This window comes from Capsicum annuum, chromosome 3 (assembly GCF_002878395.1).
Source record: "Capsicum annuum cultivar UCD-10X-F1 chromosome 3, UCD10Xv1.1, whole genome shotgun sequence".
NCBI classification, from domain to species: Eukaryota; Viridiplantae; Streptophyta; class Magnoliopsida; order Solanales; family Solanaceae; genus Capsicum; species Capsicum annuum.
The window spans coordinates 23,995,918-24,015,353 of NC_061113.1; the positions used below are offsets into that span (position 1 = coordinate 23,995,918).

Consider the following 19,436-nt stretch of genomic DNA (forward strand, 5'->3'; position numbering starts at 1 on the left):
TCCATTATGAGGATCATTTATGTAATTTACTCCATTGATTAAGGGAAGTTTTGTCCAAAAAAAATATTAGTTAATAGGTAAAGGCTATTTTAAGGAAGTTTTTTTTATTTGGGGCTAAAATTTGAAAGCCACCCCAATTTGGATCTATTTTTGAGATTCACCCGTTTCAAGTTTAATTATAAATTTTTTTGATATTTTGTATAATTATCAAAAATTTCAATTTTGGATATATTGAGATACATAATTAGCTCTCGATAGATCAATCAAGATACATTTTTACATTTGTGAAGATACATAATTAGCTCCCGGTACACTTTTCTCAATTTTGAATCAGTCGAGATACATAATTAGCTCCCAATATATTCAATGAAGAGACATAATTAGTTGAGATTTTTACTATTACTTTGTAAGGATGAAGATTTGTATAAATATAGTAAGTTCAGGTGTATGTTTGTTATTTTTTCAACAATATATGTGAGTTAACAAGAATGGCCATTTTGTCAGAGCTAACAATATAGGTAAGCTTACAAGAATGACCTTTTCTCATAGCCAAAAATATGAGTGAGTTTACAATATTAACCTTTTTTCTCAAAGCCAATATATAGGTGAATTTACCATAGTGATTTTGGAAGTGAACGTTCTTAAACTTTTGATTTTGTTTGTCTCATAGTTAAATTTTTAATTTTAATATGTAATGTCTTACGGAGGAAAAAACTTTTAACTTTTGATTTTGAAGATTTGAAGCAAGGATTAAAAAATTTAAATTAATATTATCCAGGTCATTGTATATAACTTCCAATTTATATACAATGATTCAGCTTCACAAAATTTTTATGTCTGAAAAGATTAGGTTTTGTACAATTGTATCCAATTTATTTGCATAGACTCATAGTGATTTCAGATTAAAGCCATAAAATCAATTTTAACTTGAAATGAAATTTAATAAGTATTATTAAGATTATTTTATTTGCGGATTTGAGACTTGGTTAGCAAGTAGCAACACTTGTAATATTATCCTGTATATTTATGTTAACAGTTTTAAATTAAAACTAAAATTTTAAAAATTATAAAGTTAAATAGAATTTTGTAAAATAGGTGAATTGGATCCGGAAGCGACCTGCATCCCATGTAATGATGGGTTGAGCTAGCTGTTTTTAGGTTCATAGAAATGACGGATAAGTCTGACCCGACTCGTCAAATTCAAAAGCTTGTGTGAGCTAGTCTAAATTAACTGGTCGACAGTGCTATGATGGAAAAAAGAGATGTAAAGAAAAATTTAAAAAGAGATTAGGGAAAAGCTTTGTCTTCCTCTTATATACGGCCATGTTGTTCTTGTTATTATCAATGAAATCTTTTACCTGATAAAAAAAAGTGACATTTATTTTTATGTGATGTGAATCTGACGTCAAAATGAGTATGAGGGCTTAGATGACGAATTGAAATAAAGTATAAGGATCTTCCAGGTCATTCCACCTATTTAATACTCATTATGTTTTGTTATTTCGTTCGTGTATGTATCTATTGAAACTAAAGAAGAAAAATTTACCTAATACTAGAACATTTTAATGTCTAGGTAGTACTCCTTGCATATAGCAACTATGGAATTATCATGTCTAGTTGCATCTGAATCATTAAATAGTTTAAAGCTATACAATCATAAAGCTATTCATAATTTGATGTGGAGAATGACCTTGTGATGAACCAAAACAATAGTAGTGAATTTACTCCAAAGTTTGAGCACTTACATAAAGACTCAAACGTGCAAAACATTTTGAAACTACAAAATCATAATAGCCATTCATAATTTGATGTGGAGAATGACCTTGAGATGACCCAAAAATAATATTCTAATAGTGAATTTAATCAAATTTGATGTAGAGAATGACCTTGTGATAGACCCAAAACAATAGTAGTGAATTTACTCCAATAATTGAGCACTTAGGTTAAGACTCAACTGTGCAAAATATTCCAAGAAATACACTAATCAAATCCAACAAACGAGCAACGCAGATTTAGATTTCTTTCCCCTCAAATGGTTACAGTTAGTATAATTTCTCACTAGATTGCACTATTCTCACATACCACATTTCAGTGGCGGAGTCAAGATTTTCACCAAGGGGTTCATAAGTGAACATACGAACTACCTGAAAGAGGTTCGATATCTACTATATATACATAAAAAATGAATTTAACCATGTATATATAGTATAATTTTCCATCGAAGAGGGTTCGGATGAACCCTTATCATACATGTAGCTCCGCCCCTGCCACACTTAACTTTACTAAGTGATCAACACTCTAGCTTGTTGCCTGACTCAACAGATTCAGAATTTGAAGTTTGCGGGTTTCTAAAATGACACCAAGTTAATATATGATAATTTTCACAGTCAAAATATTTATATGTAATACATATATAGAGTTCAATCCAAAGCTATTAAGTTCTCGTGAACCTACACCCAACATAGTGGATTCGCCCTTTGCAGCTGATGCCTTGAAATACCAATTACACTATTATTATAGGAATCTTGAGATGACTAGTGCTGCGAATACTTTATTGATGGTTTTATACACTTAGATTTTCTAAATTGTCTATATATCAGTATCAGGGTGGTAGTCCGTCCGGCCTTGTTGTATGGAGCAGAGTGTTGGCCAGTTAAGAACTCCCACGTCCAAAAAATGAAGGTGGCAGAAATGCGGATGTTGCGCTGGATGTGTGGGCTGACTAGAGGGGATAGAGTTCGGAATGAGACTGTCCGGGAGAAGGTTGGTGTGACTTCAGTGAAGTGCAAGATGCGGGAAGCACGATTGAGATGGTTCGGACACGTGAAGAGGAGGGGTATGGATGCGCCGGTCCGTAGGTGTGAGAGGCTAGCGTTGGATGGTTTTAGGCGGGGTAGGGGTAGGCCGAAGAAGTACTGAGGTGAGGTGATTAGGCGGGACATGGAACAGTTACAGCTCACTGAGGACATGACCCTAGATAGGAAGGTCTGGAGGACGCGAATTACGGCAGAGGACTAGGGCCAGTTTGGGTCGCTAATGTAGGGAATTACTTGGCGGGGGTTTTATTCCTGTTATGATTCCGTGTTCCGTGTTCCATGTTTCATTACGAATCTGTGTGCTTTCCTCTGCTCTCCTCTGTTTTATATTACTTATGGGTGCCGTATTTATGTTATGTAATCTGCTTCTGTGCTTTACTATGTGTTTGTGTGGTATCTCGTGCCTTGAGCCGGGGGTCTATCGGAAACAGCCTTTCTACTTCTTCAGAGTTAAAGGTATGGACTGCGTACATCTTACCCCCCAGACCCCACTAGGTGGGAATACACTGGGTTTGTTGTTGTTGTTGTTGTTGTCTATATATCAGTAGATGTGGTTGTGCTGAACATGCACCTTGGCACCTTTAGGAATCATCTGATTCTGAAATTCATAGATTCTCAAGTTACATGCAATTTTCTAATAGCAAGAATAATGCCTTTGTTTTCCAAGATTTCCCATCTCTTCTTATTGCTCTTTGTTAGTACATTATCATCCTCATCATCTCCCTTTGGTTACAACCATCCATTGGACTCTCTCACTCTATCTGAACTAACTCAAGTAAAAACCATAGTCAAAAAGTCCTATCTTTTAATCAATGTAACCTTTCATTACGTTGGCCTAAATGAACCTGAGAAACCATTAGTCCTTTCATGGATATCAATCAATCATCCCACCAAGAATCCACCTCGCGAAGCTATTGTTATCACTCAAATTGATCAAAAAACACATGAAATCATCGTAGACTTATCGAGTGATTCAATTTTATCAGATAAGATCTATGATGGGCATGGCTATCCTATGCTTACCTCTCAAGAACAGAACGTTGCCGAAAAGTTACCGTTTACATATCAACCATTTATATCCTCCATTGAAAAGAGGGGGCTAAGGCTAAAAGAAGTGGTGTGCCAAAGCTCCACTGTTGGATGGTATGGAGAGAAAAGGAAGAGTAATAGAATGATTAAACTCATTTACTATTACTTAGATGGCATGGTTAATCTTTATATGAGACCTATTGAGGGAATTACAATTGTTGTTGGTCTTGATCAAATGAAAATCGCGAGTTACCTTGATCGTTTGATGGTTCCAGTCCCCAAAGCTGATGGAACAGATTACATTGAACCAAAGCCGAGGGCTCGCTCCAATTTGCAACTAGATGGAAAAAGAATAATGCAGCCTGATGGACCAACTTTTACTCTAGATGGAAACGCAGTGAGGTGAACATCAGATTCATAATTAGGAAAGGCATAAGTAATTTGTCTCAGCTTGCATATGAGCCCTCCAACTTTCGGTGCGCACAAGTAGATATTTAAACTATCATAAAGTTGAACCAATAGATACGTGTGTCTTGCATGGTGTCCTACATGGCATCTCACATGAATTGCCACATAGGACGCGTGTGTCCACTTATTCAACTTTATACATGATTAAGTGTCTACTTGTGTACACTCAAAGTTGGAGGGTATAAATGCAAGTTGAGGCAAGTTAACGGGCATATTTATGTATTATGCCATTAGAAAAAGACGTTCAAACTGATGCAAACCATAGTTCTTTGTTGAACAATGACATGTTTTTTCCTGATTCTAGGTGGGCTGACTGGAAGTTCCACGTGGATTACGATATGAGAGCAGGAATAATCATATCACTAGCATCGATCTTTGACGATGACAAGGGAGAATTCAGAAGTGTCTTGTACAGAGGATTTATATCAGAAGTTTTTGTGCCATACATGGATTTGAGTGAAGACTGGTATGATAGGACCTTTTTTGATGCAGGTGAATTTGGATTCTGTCTTTCTGCTGTAGAGCTTCAAGCATCAAAAGAATGTCCGGAGAATGCAAAGTTTCTTGATGGATATTCTATCTATCAGGATGGTACTCCAGGAAAAATGCCTAATGTAATTTGTATATTCGAACATTATGCTGGAGATATCATGTGGCGCCATACCGAGCTTGCAATTCCCGGAGAAGTGGTAAATCAACTTGCTATATACATGTTCTTGTTTAAAATCCTTCTGGATTGCTTTTCTTTCATTTCAAAATTTCGAGCTGCAGATAGAGAAAGTTAAACCAGCGGTGAGCCTGGTGGTACGAATGGTGTCAACTGTAGGGAACTATGATTACATTACTGACTATGAGTTCAAGCAAAGTGGCAGCATCAAAGTCACTGTAAGTAATTGTGATCTGTGAAAGTACAACAAATTTTTATGATTAGCTTACGGTAATTAGTATCAACTTGTGTAGAAATAATGTTAAAACGTTTATTCCAAATTCATTGTAACAGGTTGGCTTAACTGGTATGCTTGAAGTAAGGGGATCGATGTACACTCACAACGACCAGATAACGGAAGAAGCCTACGGTACACTAGTAGCAGAAAACACTTTAGGTGCATATCGTGATCATTTTTTAACCTTTCACCTTGATTTATACGTGGACGGTCATGAAAATTCCTTCGTCAAAAATAACTTAAAAACTAGCCGTGTGATCAATAAAAGTTTGCCAAGAAAGAGTTATCGGACAGTAGTTAGTGAAACGGCTAAAACGGAGTCGGATGCAAGGATTATATACTGATCAAAGCCATAATGATACATTAGCCATGTGGATCCTCATGTAATGCAATAGTAGATTGATTAAGCTTTATTTAAGCTGAGGGTTTATTGAAAATAGTTTCTCTATCTCTGCGAGGTAGATAATGGTGGAGCCAGGATTTCATTAAGAGATGTCAAAATATAAAAAAGTGCGCACATGAAAAAGGCAACACAAAAAACTTCACTACTTAAAACAAAAGGGAGTTACATTATAACTAGACAAATACATAAAAAAAGTTTTGCAGCACCTTAACCATTACACTAAACCTTCAGTTTGTATCAAATGTCGTCAACTCCTGGATATATATTTATAAAATCAAAATTTTGTTATGGAATGAAAGAGACAAGAAAAAAATTTATACAGAAACTGAATAATAACTCTTGATATTGATTCTTTTCCTTGATTCAAAGAGAAGAGTACATCTCTATTTATAATAAACTAAATAAAATAAATAAGAAAAATGACTAAATATTCTGTAATTAATAAACTCTAGAGTTAAAAGAAAATAAATAATATAAAATATTCTTAGACTAAAATATATATATATATATATATATATATATTATATTTCAATAAAATAATATTATATTTCACAAAGATAATCAAAGATAATAAACGAGGATATATTTCAGTGAATAATGATTGATTTTTTAGTATATCAGTTTGTAAAACCTACTCAGTACTCCCTCTTTCCAACTGTTTCTTCATGTTTATCATTCTTATAGTTTATATTTTCCCCAGAGTGTTTTTTTTTTTTTCACTTTACCCTGTTCATCTCTTCCTCTTAATCTATGTTCTTAACATCTTACTTCTTTAACCACACCCCGAAAAATTTTTGTCTGGCAGCTAACACTTGTCCTTTGTCTATTTTGCAGACCTGTTGGACTATCAAGGCCAGAATTCCTAGGAATTTACAGGTTAATCCATCGTTGTTATTAAGAAATTAAGAGGCTAACCATATACTAAGGGTAAGAATTTTATAGATAATTTAATTTACTTGATTTACAAAAAATATATAGAATAACTTTAAACATGGATATAAGAACATGAGTATAAATATTTTTTGTGGGGAAAATATGTAAATAAGAGCTTACATGAAGTAACTAGGAGAGAGGTTTCCCTTTCGGGAACCCCTTTAAGATCGAATAGAAAACTTGGAGCTTTTATTTAAATCACAATGATACAAAGTTTATACAAGAAAGACTGGCTTGGATAAGTTTTTTGGGAGGAAGGGTTTAAACATTTCAAGTAGGTTTTGAAGTTGGTTGATTTCACTCTACCTTCCTTCTAAGAAATGTACACCTTTTATAGGCAAAAACTAGATAAAGTAGTGGTTCTAAGGATTACTACGTGGCCTAAACACATATGGCCGACACTTAAAGATAAGAGATAAGAAAGAATCTTTAATAATGCAAGCCGGGTACTCTTTTGGGCCCCATCGTCACATGCATTATTAATTCTTCTTTCAGACTTATTTTGACGTGTGCTTCAACAGTTTTTCTTTCTTTTGGAAAGTAGTGATAAAGGAAGCACTCTGACCACCCTGATTATTACAAGACATAAAGTGGGCATCCCCACCTGACTATACTAGCTAACAATACAAATTGTATATTGTCTTATGTATCCAAGTTGTGCAGGGCAATTGAGTCGAAGCTCATTCCTGAGTCATCGTCTTCATATGGATCCTGAGCGTCGTGGAAGTGTGCAATACTATCTTCTTCGTCTGATCTTGCTGAATTATTATTTGTATTATTTATCTCTGGGACAGTTCTGTCTAAATTAGTGGGTTGTCCGTCTGGCTGTCCATTCATATGTTTATCTTGTGTCTGGTTGCTGAAGAATCTGTCTAAAGTCTGTTTAATTATAGTCGCTATTGTTTCATTTTTTCTTTTACATATTAAAGTCTTCTTTAAAATCTTATTTCCTGATCTTGTTAACTTATTTTTTGATGAAGAACACCATTCATCTTCACTTTTTGGCAAAGTGACAGCCATTAACGGGTTTGATTTGTCTTTATCGGTCACCGTTTGAATCGGACTAGCTGTACCAACATCCGGTACAGTGAATTTCTGAGCATTTAGTGGGAAATGCACACCCTTCTCATCCATTTTTTGAGGAGATGGAGAACTCTGAGTCTGAGTCTGTGTTTTTGTATCCGTCTTGCTTACATTTGTCTGTTGGTTGAGTCTTGCTTCTAATAATTGTATCTGCTTTATTAATCTAGCGTTTTCCACGAGGAGTGATTCTTTCTGGGCATTTAGTTTCTTGAAATTCTCCGTCATTGAAAAACAATGGTTGCAGAAAATAATCTTTCCAGTCTCTTTTTGTAAAGTATACTGAGGTATTTGATCTGAATTTTGTCTGAGTGAAGGAGATATATAGTAGTTTGGTCCTAAATATCCTCTAGCATGATTGGTGGCTTCGGTAAAATCATTAAAACCTTTAAAAAGAGGGGCTTTAAAACCTTGTATTGAATCTAACACTTCTAACCATGTTTGGAAAATTCCGTTTAGTTTTTCCATAAATGACTACATAGTATTTAAATCTAGGCCTACTCTTTTCTGCCATGTAATGGCATAAAGAGTTCATGGATGCCATAAAATGATTACGGTTTTGTTTATTATAAGAGATCCAAAGGTTATCTACTAAACACCTTTGGGGTCTATCTAAAATGTAATCTGGTCTTACTCTAAAAGATATATTACTTTCAGGGTAAGCAATTAAATTAAATGGTCTGAAGTGAATTCTTTCCATTGTCTCTAAAGATTCTAGTGGTCTAAAATTTAAATTACCTAACATTGTCTGTTGATACGACTCTGAAGACGAAGCTACACCTTTACCTTTGTCTGCAGGAGGTTGTCCTGTTGGTCTCATGCTGAAAACAAATGAGTGAGATTAAACTTATTTATTTATTCCCAGTTGTAGTCTACTTAACTGGTCTGCTAATTCGTTTTCTTTACCTTTTATATGTTCAAAGACTATATTCTTGTAAACAAATATGGTGTCTGTAAAATTTAGCCATCTTCTTCTATTACTAGTTTTATCATTTATTTTTTGATGAAATTTAACTATAGCTTCACAATCTGTTCTAACTAAAATTTCTTCTTTATTTAGAATATATAATTTGAAACTATTTAACCCGTATATTATAGCTAATACTTCTAGGTCTATAGTACTCACGTTTCCTTTTTCTTTATATGCCCCACTCTGATATCCACATATTTGTTCTTCATTTTTATTACTGTATTTATTAGGTCGTGCTTTTAAGATAGCTCCCCATCCTAAATCACTTCCATCTGTTTGAATGATTAAATAATCTGATTCTAATGGAATTTTTAGATCTGGAATATTTTTAATTTTTTCTTTTATTTTTTGGATTAATTTAATGTCTTCTATATTGAAATTTTTCTGCCCTTTACTACCTGTCTTTGCGTATAATGGTCCTGCTATTTTTCCTAAGTCTTGAATAAAATTTCTTGCATAATTTACTAATCCTAGAAAATTTTGTAAATCTTTTGTCTTTTCTAATTTATCTGGCATTTCTAATACCTTCTTTGCAATGTGTGGTTGGAGTTTTACTTTTCCATTTCCTAAAGTTATTCCTAAAAAATTAATATAAGTCTTACATAATTTCATTTTCTTTTTACTTATTATTATTCCATGTTTAACAAATAATCTGAAAATTATTTGTAAGTGTCCTAAGTGTTCTTGCAAATTTTGACTGAATACCAAAATATCATCTACATATACTAATATGAAATGTTTATATTCTCCAAATATATTATCCATCTTTCGTTGAAAAATGGGTGGAGCTGTTTTTAACCCAAACGACATAACTAACCATTCAAAATGTCCACCTGGACATGTGAATGCCGTCCATTCTATGCTGTCTGGGTGTATTTTTACTTGCCAGTAACCTGACTTACAGTCAAATTTACTATATATCTTTTTATTTTGAATTCTATTAATTAACTCACTTTTATCTGGAAGTTTATATGCATCTGTTCGGGTGTTATCATTTAATCTTTTATAGTTAATTACCATACGAGCTTTACCTCTTATTTGTTCACTATGATTTTTTACCATAAATGCAGCCGATCTATGTCTAGAGGTAGATCTTCTTATTACTTCTAATTGTAAAAGTTCCTTTATTTGTATATCAAACTCTTTAGTATCTTCATTATTTACTTCTATAGGTGTTGTTTTTATAGTGTATTCCGAATTAATTATATCTAATTTACACATTATCTCGTTAGCGTCCCAATGGGTTAACGGTCTTTCTCCTATTATTTCCATTCTATCTAATATAGATATTATATTTTCTAAATCCTTTGGACTATTTATTATTCCTATTTTATCCATTTCTTTTCTAAAATTATAGAACTGAGTTTCTATACTTATTAGGGTATAGTCTTTTTCTATATCTGTTAAGCATTCTTGTCCTTCTGCATTAAACAGAGTATAATTTCTAACTTCTTCTAGGTTTTCTTTTATATTTTTGTTTTCTTTTGACAGGTTGCTATTTTGGCATTGATTGTTTTGACAATTGTCGCAACATGGTTCTGGAAGCAATCTTGTTTTATGTGTGTTTAGTGTTCTATATACTGTTGGCAATGTTACTGTTTGTACTGGTGTATAAGTTAAATTTTTAAAGAGCATTATTCCATCTCTTGTTAAGAGACATCCTCCTTTATTCTGTATACAAAATCCTAGTCCGATAACAAAATCTGATCCTATATTTAAATCTCTTGCTAATATTTTATTAACATTGTAAACTGGGTTATAGAATTTATTGCATGTATTTAAAAAACTTATTTGTGCTTTTTCTATGTAATAATTATAGATATTTTGTGATCCATCCATTTGAGTGGCTGTTATAGGTCTTTCAAGTACTTTTAGTAAATGTTCCGGTACTATTTCTTTATTGATTAAACAGCTAGTACATCCGGGATCTACTAATGCTAGAGTTTCTATTTCTACATCTTTTATTTTAATTTTTACTAAAACTTTATGGTAGAGAATTCTTTATCTTCGTTGCATATTAGACTAGTGTCATTATTTTCTAAATTCATAAGTTCTGCTTCTAGTTTTTCTAAATGTACCGCCTCTTATGTATCTGTTTCTTCTATGACGATTTTGGTTTTTCCTTTTTCTAGGATAGTTAATCTTTGTTCTAAATCATTTACTCTGATTTCTAAAGTAGACACCCTTAGATTTAGGATTTGATTATTCGTATATTTTTTTCCGTTATTTATTTCTGGTTCTACTTTTATTTTTAAAGTGTTTTCTATACAATTTATACATGCTTCTAAGTAACATTTTTTGCATTTAGCTCTATTGTCTTTACTTGGATACCAATTACATATACGACATCTATTACTGTCTAGACCTTTATTTATTTGGAATTCATGTATACATTCTTGAGTAATATTCATTAAATTATTGATTACTAGGTTGTTTAAGTCTAAATCCTCTATCTCTTGTCCTAGCTCATTAACTAAGTTATCCTCTTCCGATTCTGAAGAATCAGATTTTGGATTATCTTTATCATTTATATCAATACTTATTATTGAGTATATACTTTCTGTATCTGACATGTATTCGTCTACATTTAATAAAGTTTCTTGGAAATCCTCTATTAGTTGAGAATTTCTAGTTCTATTATTATTTCTTTTAGGACATACATTAGCTAAATGGTCGATACTTCCACAAGTATAGCATTCTAATTTGTTTTTATAATTTCTATCATTTCTATATTTCCTAACATGTCTATCTCTATTTAACCATGGTTTTTTAGCTTTTGATTTTCTTAAGAAGTATTGTTTACGACTATATGGTTTTTGATTATGTTTCTTCTTATATTTTCTGTATTGTTTCTGATCGTAATTCTGGGTTGAATAGATAACAGATTTACAGAAATTCATTTCATTTCTTTTTAATTATTTTTGTATTTGTATGTTTGTACATTTTTTCTGTTAATATATCCATTATATGTTGTGTTCTATGTCCTATTGTCCATTTTAAATTTGGGTTGGCTACTACCCCATCTCTTTTATACCATCTATCTTCTATTTCTCTTCCTAAGGCTCCAGGTAATTTATTGAATAATTTTTTGCCTAATTCTTCATTAAAAGTATTTCCGCTGACGGTGCAATAATAAAAATAGTCTTGTAGGAATTTCTTTATATATACCCAATGCGAAATACTTAATTGTTCTAGTTTGATTAATGCTTCCTTTTGTAGTGCTAATAATCCACTATTTGGATCTTTTCCAGTTAATAACTTATGCATTTTGTTTGTGAAATTATAGGGATTTGGTCCCATACTTAATAAAACCTGGAAATCATATGGGCAGTTTGTCTTAAAACTTTCCCATGTTGCTTTTGCAGATTCCCCTAAGAAGGTTTCTAAATATTTATACATTGTTTCCGTATCTGTTTCTGTATAATGTCTTAAGTAATCTGCAGCTACTATTCCTTTCCATTAGTCTATCACTGTATCCCACATTTGGGGATCATGTGCTGCTATATTTAGAATTTTACTTTTGCTTCCTCCTTCTTGTAGTTTAATTGGTTCTTCTATTGACATTCTTTTACCTGCTGGTTTTATATTATCTCCTCTAAGCTCTGTATCTGGGTTTATCCTAATTGCTGGTCTTCTAGGTACATTGCCTGTACTATAATCTATTGGTTGGGGATTAGGATTTGTTTGTTGGAATGGGCTAGCACTTGAGGAGCTAGTTGCTTCTAATTCTGCTAGTTCTTTATAACTGATGGTAGAACTTAATATAGAGATTGTGTCTTCATCTTTTCTTTCAAGGACTGATTTGTTATTTCTATATCCTAAATTATCACTTCTCTCTAAGCAGTTTTTAAAATGTTCTATACATTCTTCTATTTTCATGTCGTCCTTTTGACATCCTTTACATTTAAAAGTTATATATTTATATTCTTCTGCTAAGTTTTCAGCCTTTTCTATGGCCATGTCTACTTCATATCCTTCTTGTAGGACTTCTATATTCATAAACTCGCTTTCTGTTTCGATATTACTCTCTGTTTCATCATCGTCTAAATTTCTTTTAGTTGTGTAATTATAATCCGTAAACCTGACCGAAGTTTCTCCTTTACTTGTAGTATATAATAGATGAGAGTCTGGTGTAAAAATTTTTGGTTTAGTAAATTTGTTTAAATTCCATTCTAAACCTGCATATATTTCGGGGTCTATTTTTATTGGTTTTATTAAACTTATGCCTTTATTTCCCATTATTTCAACTACATCATTTACTTTCAGTTTAAATTTTGTATTACTACTTAAAGTTAATTTTCCAATAAATCCTATGCACATTAATAAATTATTTCCACTCTTCATTTCTTCGTACCCTTTAGTTTGGATTCCTATTTTAATGTTTTTTCCAAATTCTTTTAAGTTCATTAGGAAGTCTGGACTTATATAGAATATCCTCCATTATTTGTCATATCTACTTCAGTTAATCCGATTATTGACTTCTTAATGTCTGACCATCGATCATCATATATTGTTATTAATACTTTGGATCTTAGATTTTTTCTAGTTAGACATTTTATTCCTATAACAATTAAACCCATATGCATCAATATCATTCTATTATTTTTTAAATGTCTTAAGGAATTAGCATTTACTAAATCTAGTATTTTAAAATCTTCTCCTATAGCCGATATTTGTTCTTCCCTATAATGTCTATATAACTGATTGTCTGTAGAAAAATATCCGGCGTTATATAGTGTTTTAGGATTTAATAATTTTAATTGATGTTGTTGGAAAATTTGTAAATCTTTGTCTACATCTATTATTTCGTTAAGTTCTTGGTTCTACTCCATATTAGGTTGTCTTCTGCATATTCTAGATAATATATTATTATTTCCTATTCTATTCTCCGAAAAACTTATTCTTTGTCTTTCTTCTCCTTGTCTTTCATTATTTTCGATGGTTCTCCGTCTATTTGATAGAAAGTCCATTTTTGTGGTTTTCTTATTATATTTTTTCGTTCTTGTTTAGGAGTTAATTTAATTCGTTTTAATTGGTTAATAAGTTCGTCTATTTCAAAGTTATTTTTTGGTTGGACTTCTTTATTTTTTATTAAGATGTCTATTTTCTTATGTAGTTCGGGTAATTCTGGTTCTTCCTGGAGAGGTTTTTGAGTTTCTTTGCCTTTAATTAAGATGTCTATCTTTTTGTGTAAGTCTAATAATAACTCTATTATGGTATTATTTTGTTTTAATAAAATTTTATCTGTTTGACTTGAAGGTATATACTTAGATAATCCTTCTGGTTCGCTATGATAATTTCTTGATTTTTCTAGTGCTTTACTATAATTTATATCTTCTTCACTCATGAAAGTGATATTTCTTCTAATCTTTTTGTTATTTCTTGCAAATTTTTGATTTCTGCTGTTATATTTTCTACTTGTTCTACAAGCTTAGATATTAGTTGAGTTGTTTTTACTTCCAATTCTTTAGGTCTTTCTATTATGATTTTTATTAGTTTTTCAATTTCTAATTTTGTAGGTATTTTTTCTAAATTAAACTTGTGATTAAATACTGGATTTTTCTGTCTATTTCTACTTCTTGTGACTTTAAATAATCTAAATTTTGTTCTATCTTATCTAGTGTCTTTTTATGTTTATTCTGAGTAACTTCTATTTCTTCTAAAATTCTTATTATACTATTATCCTTTTCCTGAATTTTTTCGCTTGAATTTATCAAAAAGTCTATTATTGTATTATATTGTTTATCTTCTGAATATAAAATATGTTCACCCTGGTTGAAATTACACCTTATAGTGGAGTTATCTTTTAATACTCTATATTTCTTTTCTGGTTGAAATCTAAGATCTAGGTAATCGAGGTGTTTTAACGAAGCTATCTTGTTATCCTAAGTGGTTTAAGTTAAGGTATTTTTTGCTTAGCTTAGTTTGATATTTTAATCTATTATTTGTATAGGTTATATCCAATTCTACTTCTTGTATATTTTCTATCAGCCTAGATTGTTCGCTAATTAATGCTTTTTTATAATAGTTAGATGTTATGGTAATTATTTCGTCTGTTTCTTTAAAATTTAAAATATCTATTTCTAGGTTTCTTAATTCTTTATTTAACAACTCTAATCTTTCTACAAATTGTTTCCGAATTTTTACAAGTTGATATTTATAAGCAAATTCTCTATAATATTGACGTTGTATTTCTCTAATACACTCAATATATCTTATTGGCATTTATTATCCTAATTGATAAGATTTTCTCTTAATCCGTTCTTTAAGCCACTTTATTCCTGAAATATTATTTTCTAAATCTCTCTCACAAACTTGTATTTCCCAATTTAACGCGCTTACTAAATCTTCACAAACTTGTCTAGATGTATTATAGGATTTATGTAATCTGTTTTCTTCTAATAACCTTCTTCGACTTTCTTCTAGATTATGTTTTCTAGCTATTATATTATTTCTTTTCCTGATTTCTCTATATAAATAGAAATAGCTACACCTTATGTCTTGGAAAGATCTATGTCTTTTCATATAGAGTTTATAAATTTTTGCGAGTTAGTAGGTAATGTTCCCAAAACCTTCTCGCTCTGATACCAAAACAGTGGTATATTTCAATAATATTATATTTCAATAAAATAATATTATATTTCACAAAGATAATCAAAGATAATAAACGAGGATATATTTCAGTGAATAATGATTGATTTTTTAGTATATCAGTTTGTAAAACCTACTCAGTACTCCCTCTTTTCTACTGTTTCTTCATGTTTATCATTCTTATAGTTTACTCAAGTTGATGTATCCAACTTGAGTTTGAACACTGAATTATTTTTGAAAAAATGCATTTTTTCTTGATTTTGTTGCAACAATCTAATAAAGTTGGTCTTCATCGTGTTCATGTTCTTCTTCCACAACTAGTGCTTTTGAATTGTCTTGAATGTGTTTGAACTTGCATACTTTTGTGGCATGACCTTTTTGTTTGCAACTTCCACATAATGCATCGAATTTTCAGCAGCAAAATTTTTCAAGTGTGTTTTCTTTTTGCAATATTTGTAAGGTGGATAATCAATTTTTTTTTTGATGGTTCACGTAAAAGATACCTTCAACAACTTTTTCTTCTCAGTAGGCTCTTCTTTGCTCTTGTGCTTGAAGAGAGTTTATCAATACAACAAGAGAGATGACAGAGGGATCTTTAGATTCTTCCAAAGCGGAGATTGGCAGAGAGATGTGCTTGAAGGTTTGTGGGGCATTGAAAGAGATTTTATTGCTTGTCATGGTTTGAAACAAGATTTAAATTATATGGGTTAAAATTAATTAAAAATAGCCCTACGTTAAAAATAAAAGTAATGGTTAAAAATAGTCTTACGTTAAAAATAAAAGTAAGATTAAAAATATGTTGAAAATAGGTATGGATTAAAAGTGGTTGAAAGTTTTTTCTTAAATAAATTCACAGATTCATGAGGATTGATGAAAGTTCTGATACCACTATTACGAAATGAAAGAGACAAGAAAGAAAATTATACAGAAACTGAATGATAACTCTTGATATTGATATTGATTATTTTCCTTGATTCAAAGAGAAGAGTACATCTCTATTTATAAGAAACTAAATAAGGAAAATATATTTTCCTTATAGTTATAAGACTAAATATTCTATAATTAATAAATCCTAGAGTTAAAAGAAAATAAATAATGTAAAATATTCTTAGACTAAAAAAATAAAAATAAAAATATTCTACCATTAATGAAGGTAAATCTCAACAAATTTGCCTACATATATAGTGTAATTTTCAGGCGAAGGGGTGTTGCTTGACATCCCTCGACGAGGGGTAGCTCCACCCCTATAGGAAGGGGTAAATTCTTCAAACACTCTACCCTCTTCGGACCCCATTTGTAAAATTACACTGGATATACTAATTTGTTGTTGGATTAGATTGATTAATTAAAGAATTTACAACTTCCTTTTGTGATGCAGGGATAGGGAAATTGATAACAAGGATATTGTATTAAGGTACACATTGGGTGTCCATCATGTACCTAAGCAGGAAGATTTTCCAGTTATGCCAACATTAAGTACTAGTTTGGAGCTCAGGCCTGCTAATTTTTTTCAGCATAATCCATTTCTTTATTAAGTCTAATAGAGTTATGTGGACAAATTTGTATCATGTGGATTATGCCATCATCTATAAATAAAAATTCTACTATTGTTAAAGAAAGTCAGCTTGTCATAATTCAATGCTTATAGCAATAAGTATTTGTTTATTCCGTTCGGAATGGAACTTATTCCAAAGTTATTCTTAAGAATTTTTTAGTACGTATAAATTATTATGATTTAAAATGATTACAAATTTAAATTCATAAACTTAAGGAGAATATTCTCTCTCGCTGATTAAAGTAACGAAAGTAAGCCCTAGCCATAGTTGAATTTTGCAGCTATAGCATTAATTAGTCTACATGTGGAAATTAAAGCAAGTGAATTAGTGAGTGTTTCTGCATAAAAGTTATGCAATTTGAAAAATAGTTGAAATTGACATTTGAAAATTTGAATTATGTTTGGACATAATACAATTAGAGTTGTTTTTGATATTTGTGAGTTATTTGGAGTGAAATTGTGAAAATAGTTTTTTGAAGTTTTTCAAATTGACAGGAGCGGGTTGCTTGGATTGTAAGTACCCTCTAACTCCGAGTTTGTGAGTTCGAGTCACCTAGGGAGCTTCTAGAGAGGTGTAAAAGAAAAAGGAAGGTTTTTCAAATTCCGAAATTCAATCCTGAAAAATTATAATAATTTCATGTCCAAACAGCTTTCCTAAGAAAATAAAAAATATCCTTGATAAATTGTAACACTTCGCTCCTTCGGGCTAGAATTTAAACCATTGTTCCTATGCATATAGACCTAGATCAAATGATTCATTGTTAATATATGTGTTATGATAAATTCTTTAGTGTAGGAACACTTTTGGATATGATTTGAGATCACAAATATCTCCTAACTCAAAGACGAGTTGAGAACGTTTCTATCGATTAAGTTTTATTGAACGTTTCAGCTTGGGTCAACTTTAAACAACCACTATTCATAGTATATAATAATTTACGTGTCCTACCATATACCAAAAGAAATATCTTTGAGTCCTCTTTCCAACGCAACTGATTTCACCTAAATTCGATATCGGAGTAGAAAATTATGCTCATTTTACTTCGAAGTGTCTATCTGCCAAAATGTGACGACGAAGTTGACGACTTATCAACTAGGTGACGATCAAGTTAACGGACCATCAACTAAGTGACGACCCATCAACCCTAGTCGTCAGCCTAGCCAGCCCAAAAGTGACGACCTAGGTGTCGAGCTATCGCCTGAGCGATGGGCCATCAACCTTGGTCGTCAACTGAAAAAAAATCTGCGATTTCTTTGGTTTCTTTAGGGGTATTTTGGTCTTTTCCTCACCCTAAAACCTACCCCACGAATATAAATCATATACTAAGCGTTATAATTCATTTTGCTATCAGTTTTCAACATCTCAAATCCTCTCCACTCTAAAAAATAAGGTCAAACTAGGGTTATCCTCTAAATTCAAGATTTCAAGAAAATGGTCAAGATTTGAGTCCAATCTTCACAACTAAACAACATAAGGTACGTGGGGTTTTCCTAAACTACATGGGCATGTTGAAATCATTTTAGTAAGTTTCAAAAATTATGAAATCATATACTTATGAAGGGTTTTGAGAACAATTTAAAGGTTATGCATTATGAATCCTTTTTAACGATATAATATTTTGGTCTTGAGGCCTTCCCTTAAAGATTGATTTTTGATCATATATATATGATATGTATGTATGCGTTTGAAGTTTGAAAATATGAATTGAGGGCATGAAGAACGAATTTCCCTCTATCGTTATGTTATTTCTTGATTTACAAGTTAAGGATTATTCAATTTTATGTCTTAAAGCATGAACCAAGGGTTTACCAACTTATATGGATTTTATGTTGATTGTGAATTAAAGAGAGGGATAATTTCTTATTTTTAAATGCTAAAGGTGATAATCAAAGGAATTGCATGATTGTTCGAGAAATTGATCACCATTTATTGAAATGTTGAAAAAGAAAATCTTTGTATGGTTTGAAATATGTTTTGAAAACATGAATCCTATTATACTGTTTGAATGACTTGGTGGTCTAAACATTATTTGAATAAAAGAGCTGTAATATGATAATGTATGGCGTAGAGATATGACTTGCAAGTCTTGGTATGACGATACCAAACAAATGAATGCCATAGCAAATTCAGAACAAACTAAAATACAGATTTTACTCAGATTTTCAGATTTTGAATTCAGAAAGATGCATGTTTTAGAAAAGGGTTAAAAATAGGCCTAAAGAGAGTTAGATGGTTATCCGAAGAAAGTACGAGTTGAAAGACTCAATGCTAGAAATTGTGATTTGCCGACACGAGGTTATGGTACCATACTTTGTGGCCTTGTGTACCTTGATTCATGTCGTCCCAATTTGGGACTATGATTAGGAGTCATGCTAAGTGGTCTTGTGCACTACCATGACATGTTGATTTGATTGGGGATCATGGCACCATGCTGTGTGGTCTTGCGTGTCTCCCCTTATAAATACTCCAATCCTTGCGGCAAACTTGGATTGGAGGGTTAGCCGCCAGTCAAGGGCAGATTCTATATAGCCCGTGGAATTACCAATTGTAGGTTGTACCATCTAACTCAGAAGTAACATAAAGAGTGGTTCATGATTTCAAAAAAATGTTTCAAAGTCATCTAAAGTATGCCCATGTGTTTTTTAT

General features: G+C 31.8%; 1 protein-coding gene across 1 annotated transcript; it reads left to right on the forward strand.

The window, feature by feature from the left end:
• Positions 1–3,408: 3,408 nt before the first annotated feature.
• Positions 3,409–16,769, forward strand: LOC107865519 (primary amine oxidase 2-like). Its single transcript, XM_047408204.1, has 6 exons — positions 3,409–4,247; positions 4,618–5,014; positions 5,079–5,198; positions 5,314–5,467; positions 5,589–5,640; positions 16,613–16,769. Exons 1-6 carry the CDS (start codon positions 3,466–3,468, stop codon positions 16,767–16,769), a joined length of 1,662 nt encoding a protein of 553 aa, XP_047264160.1. The 5' UTR covers positions 3,409–3,465.
• Positions 16,770–19,436: the final 2,667 nt, after the last annotated feature.

Excerpts from the sequence above, each read along its gene's own strand:
- LOC107865519 (XM_047408204.1), top strand. The coding sequence starts at position 3,466 with ATGCCTTTGTTTTCCAAGATTTCCCATCTCTTCTTATTGCTCTTTGTT. Across the intron at positions 4,248-4,617 it reads CTAGATGGAAACGCAGTGAG|GTGGGCTGACTGGAAGTTCC; the intron begins GTGAACATCAGA and ends TCCTGATTCTAG. Across the intron at positions 5,199-5,313 it reads GTGGCAGCATCAAAGTCACT|GTTGGCTTAACTGGTATGCT; the intron begins GTAAGTAATTGT and ends TCATTGTAACAG.